This window comes from Patagioenas fasciata, chromosome 4 (assembly GCF_037038585.1).
Source record: "Patagioenas fasciata isolate bPatFas1 chromosome 4, bPatFas1.hap1, whole genome shotgun sequence".
NCBI classification, from domain to species: domain Eukaryota; kingdom Metazoa; phylum Chordata; class Aves; order Columbiformes; family Columbidae; genus Patagioenas; species Patagioenas fasciata.
The window spans coordinates 9,287,696-9,309,992 of NC_092523.1; the positions used below are offsets into that span (position 1 = coordinate 9,287,696).

At 44.5% G+C, this 22,297-nt stretch overlaps 1 protein-coding gene across 4 annotated transcripts in view; it reads left to right on the top strand.

The window, feature by feature from the left end:
• FGFR3 (fibroblast growth factor receptor 3) overlaps window positions 1-10,525 on the top strand; it is a 57,722-nt gene extending 47,197 nt beyond the window's left edge. For 2 of the 4 annotated variants that reach the window (XM_065836267.2, XM_065836269.2), the window contains exons 10-18: window positions 126-274; window positions 366-487; window positions 1,684-1,794; window positions 1,975-2,165; window positions 3,492-3,614; window positions 5,191-5,261; window positions 6,678-6,815; window positions 7,290-7,395; window positions 7,482-10,525. In XM_065836267.2, the coding sequence (XP_065692339.1) occupies window positions 126-274; window positions 366-487; window positions 1,684-1,794; window positions 1,975-2,165; window positions 3,492-3,614; window positions 5,191-5,261; window positions 6,678-6,815; window positions 7,290-7,395; window positions 7,482-7,646 (1,176 nt within the window). In that variant the 3' untranslated portion in view covers window positions 7,647-10,525. The remainder of the gene's footprint in view (window positions 1-125; window positions 275-365; window positions 488-1,683; window positions 1,795-1,974; window positions 2,166-3,491; window positions 3,615-5,190; window positions 5,262-6,677; window positions 6,816-7,289; window positions 7,396-7,481) is intronic. The other 2 variants (XM_065836268.2, XM_065836270.2) reach the window with 1 other exon arrangement.
• The last annotated feature ends 11,772 nt before the right edge of the window (window positions 10,526-22,297 follow it).

The following is a 22,297-nucleotide window of genomic DNA, read 5'->3' on the forward strand; positions in this document are numbered from 1 at the left end:
CATTTCAAAGTTACCAGAAAGGTGTCAGTAGGCAAAGATAGCTCAAACCCCCTCAGTGATCCATTTCAGGCACTGCCTTCCCTAGGAATACAGTTGGCAATAACACTTCATTTGCTCTACCCAAGCAGGTGTCATTGGAGTCCAACTCTTCAATGAATTCCAACACGCCCCTTGTCCGGATCACACGTCTCTCCTCCAGCGATGGGCCCATGTTGGCCAACGTCTCCGAGCTGGAGCTGCCTCCTGATCCCAAGTGGGAATTGGCACGCTCTCGGTGAGTCCAGCCCACGGGTCGGGGTCCCTGTGCCTGCTGCTGGTGTCACCACCCGGTATCCACTAATGTGCTTGCTTGTTCTTCCTTCCAGCCTGACCTTGGGGAAGCCATTGGGCGAGGGGTGTTTTGGCCAAGTGGTGATGGCTGAAGCGATTGGGATTGATAAGGACAAGCCGAACAAGGCCATCACAGTTGCTGTCAAGATGTTAAAAGGTATGGGGAGTCCACAGGGGGTAGAACGGCATATTGTGCTGGGATTTCCTCTCTTTGCCTCTTCTAAGTCTTTTTTACAAACAGATACAATAGAAGAAAGGAAGAACAGCCTTTCCTGCCCTTCACCCTCATAGCCTGGAGGTGAGGGCTGTCTCCTTGGAGAGCACGTAAAAGTGAAAATCCCACCAGGAAGAGGGACTGGAAATTATCCAGTTCTCTGCCAAGGGGTAATAGCATCCCTGAGAAGAAGGGGAACCACCTTCCCTTCTAGCCAGCTCAGTGAATCAACCCACTCCTTACTCCTCCCATAACCAGCACTGCCTGTTTTAAAAGCTTATGCAACAACCTCAGGTGGAGTTTGCAGAAACTCAGTTGACAAACTCCTTCTTGAAGAGCTTCTTCGTTGAAGAAACTTGATCCCAAACTCCTGAGAGGTTAAAGGGAGGCCAAAATGGGCAATTCACAAGGCACCTTGGGATGAGTCTGTTTCCCATCCTTCCCCCACACAGAAACCACAGACAATGCACAGACAAAATCACCCCGAGGAGTTCAGCTGGAGCAAACAGGGCAGATGCTCCGACAGAGAGCAGCCCAGGTCTGAGGTTACATGGGGTCATATATTTTAAAAAGTAATATTTCTTGTCAGAAAAGGATTCTTTTAATTTACATTTCCTTTAATCCATTCTGAAGTTGTTTTTGAAAGTGGGGATGTTTCCCTCTTTCCAAACCAAAGCATTCGTTTCGGGAGATTTTCCTCCATCTTTCTACTTTTGTAGGAAAATTACATTCTTTCCTGTAGCCCCTCTTCCAGCTCTGATCTTCCACCATCCTTTACTCTTTGTCTCTCGAGATGAGGGAAAAAGCAGGAAAGGAAAATAATCCCAGGTACCAAACCTGACCTCTTTTCATTAATCGTTGCCAGGATGAAACAGAAGATTAAAGGCTTTGTTGATTTCCATATGAACATTTACCTCAATTTATTTGGGTTTTTATCTTTTTTTGTGTGTGTGTGGTAGTGGGCTTTGGGTTTATTTTGATTCTTCTTCCTGAAGTAGAATGAAAAGCAATATTGCCATGTTTTAAGTACTGTTTCCCCATCAAAGCCCCACGTGGCTATGCAGCAGTTATATTAACTACTTCCCAAAACACTTCTTTTCTTCCTGACATTTTTTGGTTTCCTTTCTTGCTCTCTCCAGATGATGCCACAGACAAGGACCTTTCTGACCTGGTCTCTGAGATGGAAATGATGAAAATGATTGGGAAGCATAAGAACATTATCAACCTCCTCGGTGCCTGCACGCAGGATGGTACGTAGCAAAGCAGCCCAGTGCTTGCAGGGCTGTGGGAGGCTCTGATTTGACTGTCCCTTCTATGTAGTTGGTCACTGGCTGCCCAAAACGTCCCAGATGAGGTTTCAGTGGTCAGCCTAGCCCCTGGGCAGCATGCGCTGTTCCTCCACTGGATGCTGATGATGCTCTCGTTTGCAGGACCGCTCTATGTGCTGGTGGAATACGCATCGAAGGGGAACTTGCGGGAATACCTCAGGGCACGTCGCCCACCTGGCATGGACTATTCCTTCGACACCTGCAAGCTACCTGAGGAGCAGCTGACATTTAAAGACCTGGTTTCCTGTGCCTACCAGGTGGCCCGTGGCATGGAGTACTTGGCATCTCAGAAGGTGAGTTGGGAAACCTCATTTGGTAGAAGCATCAGTCAGGCCCATCTGTTTAAAAGCATGCAATGTTGTCTATGTGTAGGACAACTCAAGCAAAGTGTTGCAGGCTTTAGAGACCTGATTTATCATGGTTTTTTTTGAGACGGCTTCAGCCCTGTGCAGGAGTTCCCGTATGCCATCTGTGTGCATGAACCATGCAGCTGTACAGCCCTCACTGTCACCCACAGGCCTGTCAGCATCTCCAAAACACATACAAAAGCACAAGCAACTCAGACGCTGGTGCTGTTCCTCACCAGTTCAAGCTGCACCACTCACAGGGATAATTGGCTTTCAGAAGTGCGATCCTGAGGCTCAAGCAGCAGCGGTCAGGGTGGGTATCACACCATGTTGTGAGCTTCCACCCTGGGAGACATTACTTTAGACAACAACCAGGAGCTGCATGTACCCTTGTGCCCCTCATCTCCCTTCTGAGATTGCTAAAGATGCAGAGCACCCACGAGGAGTCTGAAGTCATGGGTGTACATGGCTCACGTGTTTCTGGCTGTCACCAGCACGTGTAGGCTCAGAGGGAGTGGAGCTGGCAGCAGATTTGGCTCAATGCATGACTGTGCCCAAGATGCTCCCAGGGGAGCAGTTTGCTGACACTGAGCTGGCTGCTGCATTTGCTTGCATCATACCCTGGGATTAGTCCTGATTTACCCTGACATCAGCAAGTGGAGAATTAGGCTTTGGGTTTGGGAAGCTGTGCACCAGCCGGCGTGACCTCATTTTGCAGGCAGGGAGCACTATGGCAAGAGCAAGTTGAGCTTCAGATGTCAGGTGTTTTGGTCCTGTGACTGTAGTTCAGGGTGGGTGGTTCGTGGTGGCTCTAAACTCCCTTTCTGCACAGTCCAGGCTAATTTAGCTTCTTCCTCACCTAACAACTATGGTGTATTTTGGATGTATTGGGAATGTCTTCATTTCAGGATTATTTTCCTTCAAGCATCAGCCTGTGTTCCTTTTCCTGGAGGAAGCAGGGCAGAAAGACAGGTTCACGTCCCGGTAGGCACCCGCAGAAGAAGAGGGTTGGCTTTCTCATTTGTGCATCCCCTTCGGAGAGAAAAGACATGTGGCTGTGTCAGCACTGCCGATTAGGTGTTGCTAAGAGGTGGCTCCCACTGAGCATGCATGATGGGGCAGTGACACAGAAGGCAAGGAATTAAAGCAGTGCCCACAGCTTTATGAGCTCGGGAGTCAATGAAACAACAGCTCATAAACCACATGGTGCCATCGGTTCCGGGCATGAGCGGCTAACGAGCCCTTATTGATTGACTTGCTCACCTTTCACAGTGCATTCATCGCGACTTGGCAGCCAGGAATGTGTTAGTCACTGAAGACAATGTGATGAAAATTGCTGATTTTGGCCTCGCAAGAGACGTTCACAACATCGACTATTACAAGAAAACCACCAATGTAAGTACAGAGCTGCCAGGCACGTGCAGTTCTTCTGGCAGGGAGATTGGCCATCCCTGCAGTAAGTGGCCCTTGTCCCATGTCTCCCTCTCTAGAGGGGCTTAGGAGGAAGAAATCTGCCAGTGGCCTCACATAGTGAGGGACTGATAGGCTGGTTCCAGGAGTCTACGCACCATCCATTTTATTCCTGATAGATACAGCTGCTGCTGGCAGCTGGTTGTGAGGGCTCAGCTCTGGCCAGGTGGCTTTAGACTAAGAGAAACCAAGGTTTTTACCAAAGGAGAACGGAGCCCTTTTCAGTCTGCTCCACTACTGTTCATAAAGGTCCCATGGAGCCAACTTCTGTTCGACCAGAGCCCTTGACAGAGGAATGTCTCTTTGTGTATCTGAAGCTACCTGGCTTTCATGTATTTCTCTCTTTTTTACAACTGAGCTCCTTGACTGCCAAGGGTGAGAAAATAGTCATAGACAAGGGCTGAGTCCCGGAGTCATTTATATTTTCTGTAGAGATTAATTTACAAGAAGGGCTGGAGTGAAGACCTGTGTCTTGGTTCAGAGCCCTGCAGCGGATGCTGAGCTCTGAGCAAAAGCCACAACTATGGCAGTGGAAGAGGTTGAGGACATTGCAGAACCTGAGGGCCTTGCGACTGCAAGGGGTTTGAGTGTCCAGACAGTCTTGCAAAGCCCGCTATGCCCATACTGATCCTTTCCAATATCATATCAGAAATCTTTCTTAAATAGCAGGATTTCTTAACCATAAATGAATAAAAATTCTTGGGAATTTAATTCCAAATGAGATTAATTTCCTGATTGAGCTATGTTGGATAGCTGAGAACATAATCCTGTTTGTGCATCCTACCTATGTCCCATCTCTAGTTGTCTCCGCACTGAGACAGCAGGTCAGAAGAGGACAGAACCCTCCCATAGCCAATTTGTGCCTCAAACATGAAACAGTCCTTTCTGACTCCATCCAGAGGCCAAGCAAAGCCCCAAAGAATTATGATTAATCTAGTCTTTTTCATATTTCTCTTGTGTGACAGCCCATATTTATGACCCTGATGTAGCATGTTCCCCTGGAAACCTAGGATCAGGTCTCCTCCTTTACCCTCCAGCCGGATCGGGATTTGATTCTTACAGGATCTGGCCCTTGCCTTCACTCCTGGAAGTTTGCCCTCAAGTTCAAGCGGGTTTTGGACCTTGAGTAAAACCGCTTCTTCCAACCAAAGAGACGGAAAGTGTTGTCCCATGCTCTGCTGCAGAGTGAGCTGCATTTTTGAGCAACGGGTGCTGTTCCTACGCAAAGATTTAGATGCTCTGATACGTTAAATCTGCCTTGGCAGTGAAATACTGTCCTCCACAGAGAGCATTTACTGCAGAGATTGTCAACGAAGATCCAGGGATCAAATCCTCTAATCTGTTTATATGTGGCCACTACTGTTTTGCCCAGTGACCGGGAAGGCAGATGTGATTGTTAATGAAAATGTTTCAAACTGGATTAGAAGAGAAGATTCAGATGGTGCCTCTGTGGCTGGGGGAATATGCTGATGGGATGTTCCCATTGTCTTCCTAATTACAGGGTCGGCTGCCTGTGAAATGGATGGCTCCAGAAGCCTTGTTTGACCGGGTCTACACTCACCAGAGCGATGTGTAAGCATACTTTTTCAAAAAAAGTAAAATGACAGGGAAATCAACACCTATAGTATCATAAAGACAAACGTACTGCTAAGCACCAGCAGGGCTTGTTTGCTGCTGGGGCACCTGGGGATGCAAAAGCAAATGAATTGATTCCAAGCGGCAGCTTTGCACACGTGGTTTTATTTTGCCGTTATCTAGTTACTTTCATCTGAGGATCTCTAGTGAGCTGCTGAGAAGTTATTGGAATGCTGGCAGATATTTCTTGTCTGGTTTATAGATGGGAAGATTAATCCTGGAATAAAAAACTCATGCAAAAATGATTTCCCCTCGCCTTCCTCCACACTTTGCCCCAGACAGTTATGCTTCAGCTGAGTGCATGGAATGAGCTTGAAATATTCTGCCTGCTGTTAGTAGAGAGTTGATCAGAGAATATTCAACAAATATATTCTCGGATTAATTTTGCCACTTCGTTTATTTGCCTTTATTTTTCCTAATCCTTGTCTTGTCCATTTTAGTGCCTCTGCACGGTAAGCAAACAGCAGAGCCTGCCTGACGTGTAAATCTGTATCACATTTGAACTTTGCAAAGGCTTAAGTAGCTCAGGGTACACACTGGCTTTTTATTTCAGTATTTGGTTGATAATGGCATTTTTACAGTAATTCAGCAGCCAGCCTGCCTGCTCCTCAAGGCTCACCACTTGCCATCAGACAAATGAATCTTTCTATTTCTGTATTTTTCACATACTTTGGCTTTTATTGATCTTAAATCATAGTTTCCATGCTTAGGTAATGCTGCAACAGGCATGACAGATAAATCAAAGCTAGAGAGCGGGAGAGCAAGCATGCATGAAAGCAAAACAGAGACAGATAATCCCTGTTTTTAAAAGGAGAACGAAGAAGGCAAAAGATACATTTGAAAAAGAGGATTTTTAACCAGAGCACAGCTGCGGGACTGGAATGTGTAACATTAGTGCTCCGCTGATTTTTGTTGGGGTATTTTTCTCCCAGCTTGGCCAGTGAAATGAGTGTTGTAACAAGCAAGTTTTGGTATCAGCTTGCACAATTAGTGGCCTGTGGTTCCAAGCCTGCAATTCAGTGAAGCTGTGCATGAATAATTTGATTTGTTCCATTCAGTGGAGCTGGTGGAAGACCTAACAAAGAGCTGGGGGTAATAGATGGGCTGTCACCTATCTGATTAAATGCTCATTTCAATTTCAGACTTGGTGCCTGGGATTTCTTTGGTATTGAGTTGGATCAGCAGAGATCTCCAAGTAACTAGTAAAAATGGCCTAGGCAATTAGTCATGCTATTGATGACTTTGTTAGCTATGCATGGCTGCACAGAAATAAAGCTGAGCGGGGGAAAGGAATATGGGGGGGAGCTGGAAAAAAAACTCATTGAATTTTAAAGATCTTTCTTTGGTTTCCAGCTGGTCTTTTGGAGTGCTACTATGGGAGATCTTCACTTTGGGAGGGTCTCCGTACCCAGGAATTCCTGTTGAGGAACTCTTCAAACTCCTGAAGGAAGGCCATCGGATGGACAAACCTGCAAACTGCACCCACGACCTGTGAGTCCGTGGTGGGGGGTGACCTTCCCTCCCCACTCCCCCTTCATTCTGTGGCCAAATGTGGCTCCAGGCCGTGGTTCAGCTGGTAGGACATCCCCAGAGTGCAATTGTGGGGCTGACAGCAGGTAGATTCACCCACCCTGATGTGTTTTGACTCAGACCATGACTGCCAGGAGACATAAAGCACCTCCCTCTTTTGGTGGATGGTGATTGCGGGTGAAGCTCTGGTGTATCACTGAGAATGGTTCCTCCTCCTGCTTCAAGAGCGTGGACATGCATGATGTGACGAGTAACAAGGAGCATGGCTTCACAAAACCCTCCTCCCGCCACAAGGCGGCCACGCACCAAGGCCACCATGGCTGAAGTTGCGTTGGCCGTAGCTGTTCTCTCAGCCAATTTGGGGGTGGGCGGGCAGAGGCTGGTGGGCACCACCTAACCCCACCATGGATGATGGTCCCGTCTTCCCTCCTGCAGGTACATGATCATGCGGGAGTGCTGGCACGCCGTCCCCTCGCAGCGGCCAACCTTTAAGCAGCTGGTGGAAGACCTGGACAGGGTCCTCACCGTGACGTCTACCGATGTGAGTGTGGTGGGGCGGTCGTGGGGAGGGCTCGCTTGGTCCCTGGTGGGTGACACTTGGCATTGATGGGTCTGTCACCCTGTCAGGAATACCTGGACCTCTCAGTGCCCTTCGAGCAGTACTCGCCGGCCGGGCAGGACACCCACAGCACCTGCTCCTCGGGGGACGACTCGGTCTTTGCACATGACCTGCTGCCCGATGAGCCCTGCCTGCCCAAGCACCCCCCCTGCAATGGCGTCATCCGGACGTGAGGACACCGCTGGGCAGACGGACGGGCGGATGGACAGGATAGGATGCCCACGGAGGCCTGAGCGTGGGATGCCGAGGATGAAACCGTAGTGAAGGATCTTCCAGTGGAACTGCATGGTGGTGCCTGGAGATTTGTGTTGTTGAGCTGTTCAGGGTAAAAAGAAAAAACAAACATTTTTTTAGGGTTTTTTTGGGTTTTTTTCCCATTTGCTGTATAAAAAGTCAAGAAGCACTGTTTGGCCTGAAGGAACTAATCTCTTGCCAAGATGATCTATCATATATGATTTTTTTGGGGGGTTATTTTTTTTTTCTTCTTTTTGTTCTTTTTTACCAAGCAGAATGTTGAACCTGGGGGGCTCTGACCCCCCAGCCTCCATGCTTGCATTTTTGAGTGCCAGAGTAGCCTTTCTGTGCCTGCAATACGAAGAGAAAAAAAATCTTCCTTTTAAAAAAAAAAAACACAACACACGAACAAGTGTAAAGAATGTAGAAATTCTTTGCTTATGCAATCTGTACATGAACCTTTTTGGTGGAGCTGAAAAGCCACGTTGCCTGCAGGGATTCATATATTTATAAAAAAATATCTATATTTTTGTTGTCGTCGTTTTTATAGCTTCATGGTCGTATTACCCAGCTACATAGAAGGAAAAGGAAGAAGAAAAACAAAACAAAAAAAAAAAGGAAAATGTAAATCATCATGGAGAAAGGAAAAATAATAATAATAATAAAAACAGACAGTCAAGTCATCTGAAATGGCAGCGCTTTGGCCGAGCTCGGCAGCTGCCCTGGGCTGCGAGCGATGGGGCCATGCGGATGCAGGAGCAGACCCTGGGGACCAGCAGAGCATCATCTGAGAGCAGTGGGGGACCGGGCTCCTGGATGCCCGCACAGTGTCTCAAGCCTCATCCCCACCCTTGGGAACAACCATTTTGGGGAAGAAAATCTCTCTGTTTGGGGTTTGCATAGTTTTGCTTGCCAAGGGTGAGCAGGAGGGGAGCAGCTCCTCTGTCCGCCCCTTCGCGCCGGTGGTTTGGCTCCATCTACGTGCAGTGACTCGGAGAAAGAAGTTACGGGTACCTGTAGGCAAGAGCCTTTAACTTATATCAAAAAGGTTTATTCCAGAGAATCTGTGTATATATCTATAAATATATCCTGTATATATATATAAATAAATATATTAAAAAAAAAAGAATGTATAATACTAATGCAACATAAAGCAGTACTGAGAGTCTCAAAATACGAGCATTGCAATCTAGGATATACTGATCTGGGCAAAAGGAAAGATTTTGTTTGTTTTATATCTTCACAGTTTTGTTTTAAAAATTGTACTTTAACATGTATATTTGTAAAGTTATTTATAGACATTAACATATCTGTTCATTGGTTTAAATAGCGTAGAGTTACTGTAAACTTCAAATTTCACCAAGTTTAAGGGTGGTTTTTTTTTAACTTATTAAAAATGGAGAAAAAATATATTAATCAAGTTTTTCATTTGTGTTTATGGGAAATATTGAAAGAATGTATAGGTGTACAGTCCTTTAACAAATTACATTTAATGTTATAAATATATATATGTATTCATTTAAAAAGTATTAGTTTATCCTGGATTGCAGTGAGCAGAGGTAAGTTTATTTTTCCATACATCACCAGTGGTTAAAACCAAACAAATAGCAGCCAAGAGATGATTTTTACATATTTCAGAAAAACAGGGCCAAGAATTCTTCCATCAGTTTAACCACTGTGCATTAAGGGGGTGTGGATGTTTATTTTTCTATTTTCAAATGAAGGTATTCTTTGTGGTCGACTTAATAACTAGTGTGCAGCAAAGCGAAATGTTGACTTTGGATGATGCGGGATAATTTTTTTTCCCCTTTGCCAGTACCGTTGTATTTTGGGCTTCAGAAATGCCTTGTGAGCAAAATAGCCAGAAAAGCGACACTGTTTGCAGGAGAACTGCAACGACCGCTTATTCCTTTTGCATCTAATTCATTGGAAAATGCCAGTGACGCCTGATTTTGTGTTGTTAAAATGCTGTGCTGTTTTGTTCCTCCGTGTCCTATAGCTGTGTAAAAGCACAGGAGTGAACTAGGGAATATTAGCGTGGATCAAGCTGACAAAAGGGCAGATTTGGGCTGGGGTTTTTTTTTTGTGGGATGTTTTTTTGGGTCTTATTGTCCAGAAGACTTTTATCTACTACCACGAAGAGGCAAGTTGCATCCTGAATTCTTTCTTTCCATTTTTCTCTGGTGCGTATTACATATCAGTGTTTCAGAATAACAGGATGACAGCATCTCATTTTAAGATATTTTTTTTTTCCCTCTCCTTAGAGCCACAAAATCCCTAAATAAATAATTTATAGTTTGAGGTTATTTCAATGGAAGCTTGAGGACGTAGATTTCTATAGATTTTTGTTTTGTTTCGTTGGAATAAAAAAGAATTTGTTGGTATTTTCTTACAAATGTCTGCTAATGGTGTACATTCCAAGTACTCGAAGCGTTGAGTTTTCCTGTACTGAAAAATGAAAATGTACAAAACTGTGCATGATTCCAGATGTTACTAGATATTATAAATATATATATATAATTTATTGAGTTTTTACAAGATGTATCTGTTGTAGACTTGTTGACTTTAACATTTCTTATTCAATGCTTATATAGTTTTATAGCCTGGACTATTATCTTTAAAAGCTTACAAAAATTAAAAATTCCCATTTTGTTACATTTTATACTGTTGATGTTACAATCCACAGGTTTGCATAGCGTGATTTTTTTCAATGAGCAACTCTGTTTAGTTTATTTTAATACTGTATTTCTGTGCCTGACAGCTGCAGCTGTCGAAGGTGTGAGATGAACACTAAATAAAACTATTCTGCTTTTGTTAACATGGCAAACTTATTTTGACCAGAAAAAAAAAAAAAAAGAAAGATAATAAAAATAAGTTGTTAAATTTTGGGGTTTATTCGCGGTTGTGAGGGTCCTTTGCAAAACCAAGTCTTCTGGTACCAGAAGGGTTGGTTTGGTTTTTTTTTTTTACTGTGCTGCTTTATGAGTTCTCGCCAGCACAGGTTTTATATCTGAAATAAATTCATAACCATTTTTGATCAAGGACATTATTATTATTTCTTTGTTAGTGGGCACATTTATATCCACACAAGCAATTGTGTGCATGCACATATAGAGGTATTCAAGCCCCGCTCTCGTACAGGATTAATTATATCGCAGTAGTACAAGGGCAGGAATTGCTCATTAACTTCTTGTTATGGGCTTCTTCCAGTGTGATGGTGGTCACCACATTGTGTTCTACAGTGAGGGTGGTGAAACACTGGCCCAGGTTGCCCAGAGAGGTGGTGGATGCCCCATCCCTGGAGACATCCTAGGCCAGGCTGGACGGGGCTCTGAGCAACCTGAGCTGGGTGAAGATGTCCCTGCTCATTGCAGGAGGCTGGACTAGATGAGCTTTGAATGTCCCTTCCAAACCAAACTGTTCTACGATTTAGCCCTGCAGATGCTGGTAGAGGTGCAGGGTCCACAAGAGGATCCCAGCGCTAGGGAAGGGGAAAGGTGGATGCGTCCAGAGCAGGCACCTAGTGCTTAGTGGGATGGCCGTGAGGGACCTCATCCTCCTCAGCTCGCAAAGAGCAAGGGGAGCCCAAGTTTAGCTTTGGCTTTGCAGGGATTGAACAAGGGAGCTCAGTAAATCCTTACTTTGCTGGTAGCAACCAATGCAGGGGGACGTTGGCTCTTGGGAAACATTGTGTCAATCCTACCGGCATTTCTATCTAATATTGACTGATTCCTACAAGTGGTCCTGCTGAACTACAATGCCAGACACCACAATTTTGGTGTGCATGTTAATCTACCTGTATTTAGCCTGCCTACAGCAGCAGGCATTTGTAGTTTTAAGTAGCTGGGCATGGGAGCACATGCAGGTTACGTCTGCGGCGCAGGGACTGGCACCAGCACTGTTACATCCTAGTAGAATTCAAAATAATAATAAATTACATGGGGTTTAGGTCATTTCCTTGCCATTGTAAGAAAAAAAAAAAAAAAGAAAATTTAGCACTACTAAGATGCATTGCACCACTGCATTGTGGGAGAAGAAGTCTTGCTACCTGGAATGGGTTGTTTCCATTCTTTAAGGTCACACTTTGATGGCCAGCCCTGTGCCCTGCCCCAGCTGAGTGGGCCAGGGGATGATCCCCAGCCACCCAGGGCTGCAGCTGGAGCACAGCTCAACAGCCTTTTGCTGGCTCACCTGCAAATGGCTTCATCATAGCAGGGTGCTGAGGATGTTGTGCACCATTTACCACCACGACTTGAAAAGCAAGAGAGGGATGGATCTTTCTGCAGCGAGCTGCCGTGTGTAGCTCACCCAAGCTTTATAGCAGCCCAAAAATAGTCTTCTAAGCACAGAAGTCGAAGTCTCAAAGAGGCAAGTCTCTGTCCCAGCACAGTGGCTGACCCACGCATGGAGCGGGTGTGATGTTTGCTTTCCCTCTTGAGTTTCATGAAGTCATTCTTCCTCTGCTGGCCTTCACCCACAGCGGTGTTTGCTTGTGGCTTAGGGAGGACTGGGGGATAATATTTTACTTTAATTGCACTACAATGCAGCCCGTTCTGAGCTGAGGATGAATATTTGGCCGCAGCGTGTGATGTGCGTCGAGCAAGATGCAAAACAATCTCAAGGAACATTTTGCAAGGCTGATCAGCTGGGCTGCGTCACTGAGCAAATGTCTCACCACAGTTCACCCTCCCGTTTGGAGGCCGTAACCTTCCACACAAACCATGTGCCCTTTCCACATGAAAGAGGTATTTTTCAAAGCAGAACAAATGTTTTTTTCCCTCTGTGGGTGACTGCATAAACAGGACCTTGCACTGGCCCCCATGACCTGTTTCATAGCAACATTCAAACAATTTACTAAAATAGTGATTTTGTAATTTTTTTTTAATGTGTTCCCATTGGTCATGGCTCCATGGTGAGACAGGGAGGATTTGGCAAAAGGAAGAGAAGTCTGGAGCCCTGCAAATGTCAGTAAGACATGGCAAGTGGAACTAAAATAGCAGTTTCCTGATGACCAGTGACATTTAAAGTTCTTGAAGGAGGTGTCTCCAGCTGATGGGCTCCTGCAAGCCAGTTCATCCCTGCAAAAAAAAGGAATACAGAGACATGGGTTTTGTGCACCTGGAAAAGGAATATAAAAGGTGAATGATGGCTCTGCTCAACACTGCAGAGCTACTAGCAATGGGAGGACATGAGAGAATGGACAGAGAAGATGTCAGGACATGAAGAGCTTTCTAGGGCTTCACAGCTCAGGACCATCAAGAGACAGGGAAGGTACTTATTATGTCACTCTTGCCTGTGTACTCTTTTTCCTCCACCTTCTTAGCCACTCTAGCTCTAAACACAGTTTTGCTTTCTTATGCATCTGTTTTAGTTTCCTTGTTTCATCACTATCATGTTGTTTTTCACAAGGAGCATCTTGGGTGTAGGCAACATGTCAAGCAGAAGCAGCATCGTGCCCTGCTCCAACAAGATTATTATCTAAAACCAGGAAAAAGTCAATGTCCTAGCACACGGTGATACAATTGGCTCCAAGCCCTACGGGATCATTTGTGCCCACGCATACCACTGTGTGATCAATTCTCCTGGCTGGTGCCCACTAAAACCAGACCATAACCATCGCACCTGTCCCCAACCCTTTTCAGGGGGTCTGGCATCAGGGGGATGAGAAAGAAAAGCATACAAGCAGAAGAAAGATATCTTACCAAACGTGCCCAGAAATAATCTTGCTAAAGGCCAAAGTCTGCACACATCACCCACCAACCATGACTTGCTCCAGGTTCTTCACCATGCAGGCAAAAGTGGCTTTGCCATCAAGGGGTAATGACCCCAGCTGGGAGGAGAGAGCAGGGAAAAGGGGCAGAGGCGGGTTCATCTTACAACCAAGGGCTACATACAAATAGGCATCGGGCACCAAACTCTAGCAGTGAAAGCAAAGGAAAGTTTGGCACCAGGAAAGTTAGGCCCCTCCCCACCACCATGACACGGGGATGCACTCCCTACACATTTGGCCAGAAAATCAGGCAGCACAAACTAAAACCCACACTGTGCAGAACAAGGTAATGCCATGGATAATCAACACACGGCCTCTCCAGTGATAACACAAGCTGTCTAGCTGTTATTAATGACATTTACCTTAAATGTTACCCACACTTACCTCTGGGGCTGCCTCACCACGCCCAGCATGACTTCAAGGCATGTTGGACTGAGACGGTGTGGAAGGTGGTACTACTGCCTTGCATCAAAGGTAGGCACTGTGTTTGGGTTCAGTCCACCCTGTGCCAAGGTCAACATGGAAGTTAGGGTCATCAGAGCCTTCCAGATGTTAGAGACTGTATTAAACAGCAGGTTGCAAGCAAGGATGGTGAAACTGGTTACCTTTAGACTCAAACTGACAAGACCTCTTGACAGGAGAGGAGCAAAACGTCAAGTATTGATGGCACAAAATCAAGGCTGAGAAAGGCAATAAAGCAATATAAAACATAGCGCATCCCCTGAAGACCCTGCCAGACTGGTAGAACTGGGAAAAAAAGCCAAACAAATTCCTACAAGCCCGCACTGAAGCTGCCTCAAGGAACTAGCCTCTTTGAAGAATAATTTTGCAAATGCCAAGTAATCATAGCTTGCAGAGATGTAGCATGAAGCTCTGTGAAGAAGTGCTGTTGTGCACTCCTGAAATGCTCATGCACACCTGAAGAGGCTGCCTGGACAACCAAGATCCAGCTTACCACTTTCCCAGGAGCTAGCATGTTTGCTCTGAGATAGCTCTGGTCCTACCAAAAAACAAACCTGAACCCAATCCAAGATAAATAATTTCATGTCTTTCCCGGGTAGCACCACAGGTACCTTTTTTCCCAGTATAGCACATAACTTGTTCAGGAAATGATTCTTTGTGCTGACCTTCCATCAGACACTTATCTAGTCTGCTCAGCAAGGCAGAGAACCCATTTATTTCTTCCAGACAGTCAATGTTGATTTTTCCGCTTCCACGATAGTAATATGGAGGCAAACAAATACAATTTTCTCCCAAAGTAAAAATTAGCTAGACTTCACAGAAGTTATTTTCAAGCAGACCCTGAAATTAAACCTGCTTCAGTAGTACTGACAGGCAATCTCTTGTTAATGCAGCAGAGAGAGATCTGTTTTCATCCTCTTGTGCCTTCCTGCAGTTTAGCTCCCTCAGCCATTTCTGTCCTGCAGAAGATGACACTCACAGGGGATGGTGCTTGAGGCCATTCTGGAGGAACAAACTCAATGAACACTGATAGGGGCTCATTCTACACATGAATTACAGGATCCCAAAACAAATCTTCCTGTCCTGGAGTGACACATACAAATATTCCACAGGGGAAGAACATGCACTCAAGTGTTGACATTACATGAGTGGTGCCTACCTTGATTGTGCACCATCATGAGCACTGACCAGCTGGACAGGATCAGCTATGGAATGTGTCTAACTGATTCAGCTTGGCCAGTGGCTTCAGAAGGCTTCTAGTTCTCTGCCAGTCTCAAGTTTTTGCCTAATACGGTTTCCTAGGGATGTTTTCTCTCATTTGATGTCAGTGAGGAGGAGTTTGTCTTGTCTTAGCAGGCAGCAGTCTGGCCTCCAGTGAACATCATCTGATCCAGCTAAGGGAACTACAGCAGCACGTTAACTACGTGACCACGGACCTCAAGCCCTTACAAAACTGCTGAATAAGCACCGCTGAACACATCAGCAGAAAGGCACTCAGATGTTTAGCTGATGAGGGCAGCATGGAAACCAAAGGAGAAGAGCAGAGATGAGCACATGGATGGTGAAAGCTGAATCATCTTCATAAGCAGAGTGAAAGGAACAAGCTGCCAGATGGGTTCCTAAGAAAATACCTTTCCGGGTACTTATGAGTTCTCACACTGGGAATGTGCTGTTGTCATTTACAGCCTGCACGCAAGGATTTCAAAGTCATGGCTGTCTGAATGTCATCTCAGAGCTCTTGTTATTTCAGTAATTCAGATTTTTGGTGATGATCTTTCCTTGGTCAGTAACCATGCACAAGAAACGTAGGAGGTAAATTTTAGGACTGATTGATCTGGGTATTGTAAAATGTGTTTGTGCAAACGCCCTTGTCAGTGTATACATTCCTAACTAATGCTTCTGTTGGAGGTTTATGTCATGAACATGAAAAACTTCTGCAAATACCTCCTGAAGGCATTTATGGTCAAACTCTTGGAGAACACAAGGAAAATCCAGAACTGGATCATCTTAATGAGACCATGCGTGGTCTCCCTCTTCAAAAAAGCCACTCGGAATAACCCTCATTGCCTCAGCCTGGGGTGTATAAACAGCCAACTGATGAAAATTATCTGCCAAGCAGCCCTTCACAAACTACCCAAAGAAATATTCATACCCTAACAGGAGAAATGACAGAAATGCCTGAAAATCAGGTAATTCCTTTGCAAGTATTACCACCTTCTCAATAGCCCAGGAGAGAGAAGTAGAGACTATGCAGTACAGCCCTGACAACCAAGGACTTTTATCTGGCAAGGCAACCACAAAGGTTGGAACCATCACACTTGGCTCCTGAGCAGCACGGTGACTGCTAGATAAAAAATGCAGATAAATGCAACACACATCATGAGGCTGATGGTAAACAAACACCAAGATCCAGATAGAGGTGTTGGTCCCAAGCCGCAAGCAAAGAAGGCAAAGGAGCTTCCAGCTCTCCTTGTACAGGCTGAGCAAAGATGTTCATGGTGAGTGAGCCGAGCTGATCAAGCTCTGGACCTCCTTCAGTCCAATAATAGCAAAACCCTGGTGTTTCTACTGAAATCAATGTCTGCAGAGTGGGCAGCCCGGTGTACCTGGAGCTGTGCCAGGTGGGCATCATTCCCCTTTTTTCTACAACAGTAGGGCTTTTTTTTGCTAGTAGTGAAAAAAACCCCATAGTTATTAATATATTAGTATATATGCTTGCTAGTTACAATTTCAGAATATGAAGAGTTCCGCTGTTAGGCAAATATTCCAGGGAAATGGATGCTTTTAATATTACCTACCAGTTTTATTGACATTTGCTACTAAGTTCATAATTATGCCTTAAACTGGGGGAAGTCTTGGATGGTCTGGAACATTTTGGATACACCTCTTCCACCTCCACCTATGCCCCCTCTAATTATCTTGTGATGAGATTTTTTTCATAGGAGACACATGCGGACTTGCACCACTCTTTATTTTTATTCTGAATTACTATTTAGTTGTGATGATCACATTTTTTTTGTCTTCTAAAAAAATAAACAGGAGTTAAGAAACCTGAGCCAGTGGGAACCTTTGGATACCAAGTCCATTTCTCGCAAAGCCCCACTATCACCTTTCACTCTTTGAAAGTGACTTTAACGACATTTTCAGGAATTAGGTTTGCAAAAGTAAGGCCGTTATTGGATATTCGGAAAACAGAAGGGTAAATGCTGTATTCATTACAACATTACAACACTATGTTGGCACAGAAATACTCATGACTTTTCCATCAGCCTTGTACTTAAATACAGAATTTAAGAAATTTTTACAAGGTAGAAGAAGGGTAAGAAATTATTGGCAAAAAGGGTGGTTCTGAGGTTACAGAATCCAAAATAATTTTGGTTAGCTGACCAAAAGCTACTTATTTTTTCTGAATGCACCACAATTCTAGTGTGGATGGTACTAACTCATACTTGCCTTGCCCAGATCAGTGTATCACATAGATTGTATGAACATGGAAGAATGTTAAGTGCAGTATGAGCCCAGGGAGAGTGGGCAGCTCTCTGAAAGAGAGACACTCGTCCTCACCATTAAAGACAATCTTAAGAAACCATATAAAACGCTGTCTTTTTAGTTGTTAGGCAAAATCTCCAGCAAAGCCAAGGGAGGTTGGCTTGTGTGGGAGGGACTGGAGAAGTAAGGCCTGCGTGCATGTGTGAACATGTAGAACAGGGCAGAAAAACCATTGTTTATGCAACATTGAAGTTGAGAAATGAAGCAGTCAAGCAGTGCAGCGTCAGAGTTGAATGCTCAGCTGTAATGTTGCCTCCCAGTATTTAGGTGTCCGCAATGGTGGTTTTGCACATCGCTATGACTCCATGCAATAGGCAAGGTCTGTGAAACATGTCGTAGTTGGGGGTTGTTCAGTGACAAGTAAACCTGTGATTATCCTGCAAGGAAAAAAACCCTCAAAAACAAAAACAACACCACTTTAATTTGAGACTTCACCATCCTCATGGCCCCACGCTTTGTCCTTGACCTCCAGGTCTGCATGAGCTGTGCCTTGGTGCAGTTACTTCACATTCTCAGTAGCAGAGAATTACGTCTAAAATAAGACTGTCACTTAACTGGCATCCAAATAAGAGCCCAAACCTGCTGATTTTAGCTCCTGCCTGCTCCCCACTCTGGGATCCAAGTGTCCCTCACTGCCTGTGCAGCCTCGCACACAGCCCATCGTAGGACCAGTCTTTCCTATTCAGCATCTCCTAGGGAAGCTGGATCTGCACTGAGGTACCTGATTTTTCATTATTCACTCAGTAATTAACGGTTTTGTGTCTCTTGATCTAGGATGCTTCTCATAGGTGGTATGTGTCAAGTCAACTGCTCCTTCTTGCAAGCACAGGAGCACCTGAAAATGATGCTGCAAATACTTTCTCATCAGGTCCACATCATCTCTCAGGATTTGACTGTGCAAGACATCCAGGGCAGTCCCATGGCTTATGATGAGATCTTCTTTCTCCCTTTGAGAAATGAAAATCTGTGACTACAATGGGACAGATCTTCCACGTCTCTGTGCCTTTCAAAATGTCCAGCTTATTTTGCATATAATTCCAAATGATCAACTCTAATGCTGATCTAACCTCTGCTTATTTTTCTTTTTTCAATGTCTGAGTGATTCATTTGGCTCAAAAAAATGGATTTAACTATCATTTCAAACAACCGCTAATTACAGTGACTGAAACCTAATACTGAATTCCAACCTTAGAATAAATAAAATATCACATTAAATATCAGATGAAGTGAAACATCTCAATTTAGCCTGGCTATATGTTTATTTCTGTGCAGAATGCATGCATGAGCAAAATACAACCAAGACAGAGGAAATCAGATATCACCAAGTTCGCAATAACACTCAAGGGATGTACCCATGCCATTCAGTTTAGGTACCTTGAAGTTCAGGCACCGATGAAGCAGATTTCACGTGGGACATCTACCCTGTTTCCCTGAAAATAAGACGTACCCCAAAAATAAGCCCTAGCATGATTTCTCAGGATTTTTTAGAATGCTTGAAATACAAGCCCTACTCCAAAAATAAGCCCTAGTCACAGTTCATTAAAAAGGTAAATTTCAATAGTGTTCATACAACTATACATGTAAAAAAGTAAGTATCTTTTGGAGTAAAAATTAATATAAGACCCTGTCTTATTTTCAGGGAAACAGGATAATATGCAGAGAGCAGGAATTTCAGCAGTGAAATAAATTATTAATCATCAATCCCTCTGTTTTCACATTTTAAAGGTGCTGAAGTGAGAAAGACATTTGCAAATTCAGTTGAGCAAAAGCAATGCAAGCCCAAGGGACAGGGTGAGTTTGCAGCACATCTCTCAGGTGCACGGAGGCAAACAGGATCCAGTGGCAAGTAGGGGCACAAGAGGGGCTTTTTGGATCTTTGAATAGTCTTTTAGGATGGTGCCAAACTTGAGAGTTGAATTTCTACAGCTAATTACCACAGTTTACAGACACTGAAGCTAAGGCACATGCTTTCAGGAGGGCTGAGAGCACAGGCTCCCGGTACGATGCAAATTAAAGCAATAGCTTCATTAACCATCTGGTCATCCACACAACACATTGCAGCAGTAGCCTGAGGAGTTGGGGCACAAGGACCGCTTGTCTGGGTGAGATGGCAGAGGTATTTCATATTTTTTGACTGTTCCCTTAAAAAATGTAAGATTTACAAGTCAAAAATATGACATTTTACTGTTGGCAACTAATATGTGGATTTAGTTGGCTCATCTTCAAATGCTCAGGTTTGAAACTTCTTGTGTTTTCTTTTTACAGGCGCTTTGCTGCCTGACATTAAGCCTCACATTATTCAGTGTTTGCTTCAAAAAACAGAACACTGCCTTTTGAGGAAAGCTACAAACTGGACACAGATTATCCCAGTAATCTCAAGTACAATCATCCCAACCAGCTTCTGCAGTGGGAAACCCCCATATGCAGCATTTCAAGGGTTCGGGCACATCCCAGAAGTTATTTTTCCTGCAACCCTGCTGCATCTGTGACTCTTACACTGGAGTACGCCTAACACATCCAGCTGCCCTGGAGCCAGGGCTTTACCTGGGCTCATTCACCATAAAACCCTCTTGTTCTGTGGGAACATCTGCTCATTTCTGCTCCACCCAAACACCCCACACATTCTTCAGAAATTTCTCTTTCTACAGGTCTGGTTGCTTTTTGCCAGCAGCAATGTGCACGCTTGACATGCTAAGAAAAAGTATTTAGCAGGAGGGAAGCTGCGTTCCTCATAAATTATTCTCATTGCAGGATGAAGAGAAGCAAACTAACACTCCTGTACTTTAGGAAACTCATTTGCAAAAGGGCTTAATTTAGTCAATTAAAGTGAAAAATCTGCCATTTTCTCTCCATAATATGTTTCAAAAAGTTTTACGGTAATTTACCCAGGTCACTACTGGACTAAGTGACCAGGTTGGCTGTACAGCACACTGAGAACCTCACTCCCCCATGTGAATCCATGCTTGATGAGACAACGGGGAACTGATTTCTACCTGTGCTGCCACCTTGGCTCTTGTGAAATGGGCTGTGGATTTGGGGCTGGTTTCTGGCCAATTGAGCCAACTCTCTTTCCTTAGCTCCCTAGTGGTGATCCATGCCTGACACCAAAGACTGAATTTACATGGAAGAAGAAGAGTGCTGCCCTGGTGAGCATGGGAGAACTTACTCTGCTGTGCCAGATAAATGCAGGATACGGGGTTTATAATAGTTTTCTATACTAACAGACCCCAACATTCACAATTCCAGCCCAAAGAAGCAGGACTTTTAATTCTTACTACTTTTCAGACTAAGGTGGAGATCTTTTTTTATTTGACTTCTCATTGCTGAATTTGGAGGGTACCTTCCAAGGACCATTTACAGCTTTTCTACACAGCTATGAAATCTAAATATTATTTAATATCACAGCTCTAGCACCTGAGGTTTCAAAGAAAGGAAACAAAGATGACAGTTACCAACTCTGCTTTTTCACGTGCATTCAAGATAGTGTAAAATGTTGTGGTTTTTATTTTTAAAGGACAATATTCAGACATGACAACATCTATAAGATTTACAGAACTAGCTAATGGTTCCATTCTGACTGCCGTTTCCCCTCTTTCCTTCTCCCTAACACCAGCAGTGCCTGGTGTTAAACAGCCTTTTAGATGTGTGGTGGTGGCTGGCCACTAAAACCTCTGTAAGAGCTGGTATTTTGGTCACACCTGTGCTTCACACTTGATCTTCAGCCATATGAAAGCAAGTGAGTAATACTGTAATATTTATGGCTACTTGTGCTAGATTCATTGCTAGAACTCCTTCTCTCGGATGACCCAGCGCTCTTCTTTGGAGCTTCATTTTGAGTTGAAAGTTTCTGTGTTCAGGATGCAAACAAGTCTGTCTGAGGAGACGTGGGCACAAAGTATTTCCTGGGCTTCTTGGGTTTAGTCTCACTATTTTATATAAGTCTCACAAGATTGAGATCTCATAGCATTTGACAGGGCACAAACGCATGGCACCCAGTCCCTGCTCTCTGAACAGCTGCTCTGGCAGGGGCTGAGATGGGAAACAAGGCTGTAGGCAGCACCAAGGCCACAAACCCTTCAGCACCCAAAAAGCCCAACTCTGACTTCCAGACCCTTCTAGCTATATGTCTGAAAAGCCCTTTACTTAGTCCTTCACAGAATCATCCAACTGGTCTGAGTGTTAAGCAAAAGGGGTCATTTATAGGAGCTTCAAGCCAGCCGGTTACTCAAGAGTTGCCCCTGGTTGGATGCTCAGTAACAGGGAGGTTTGGGGGACAAAGTTTCTGTAAAACCTGTTCAAATACCAGCAGGGTACTTCTTCCCTTCAGACCTGCAGTTTCATTTAATCTGACTTGATTTAATCTCTCATAATTGTGCAGTGCGTTTTTATTTAGATTTGCCTCCAGTCTCCTACCAATTAGTACATCCATGCATAAGTGATGTCGGCACCTCAGATCTCACCGGAATGCCTTGCTCGTTGTTTCATCATCTTCAGCTCCTAAAATGCTCCGGGTGGCTGCCAGAAGGGCATTTCTCCCTCAAATTCCAGACCATCTCGTGGAAAGACTTTTGTGATCACAAGGACTGCCCTGAAACAGCTCCACATGCAGTGAAGCCCTATTAAATCACCCTCAGAGCCACGTATCTTATCAGCCACACTTTTCCTCTGTGAATCTCAGAAGCGGTTCCCGTAGGAAGTGACGTGCTGATTTCGGCTTGCAGGAGAAAGTTAAAGCTGAACAACTATTACCAAGTTGTTTGAACCTGGTTCCAGCTCCATCTCTGCCATGTTTAATAACCTCCGTGAGTT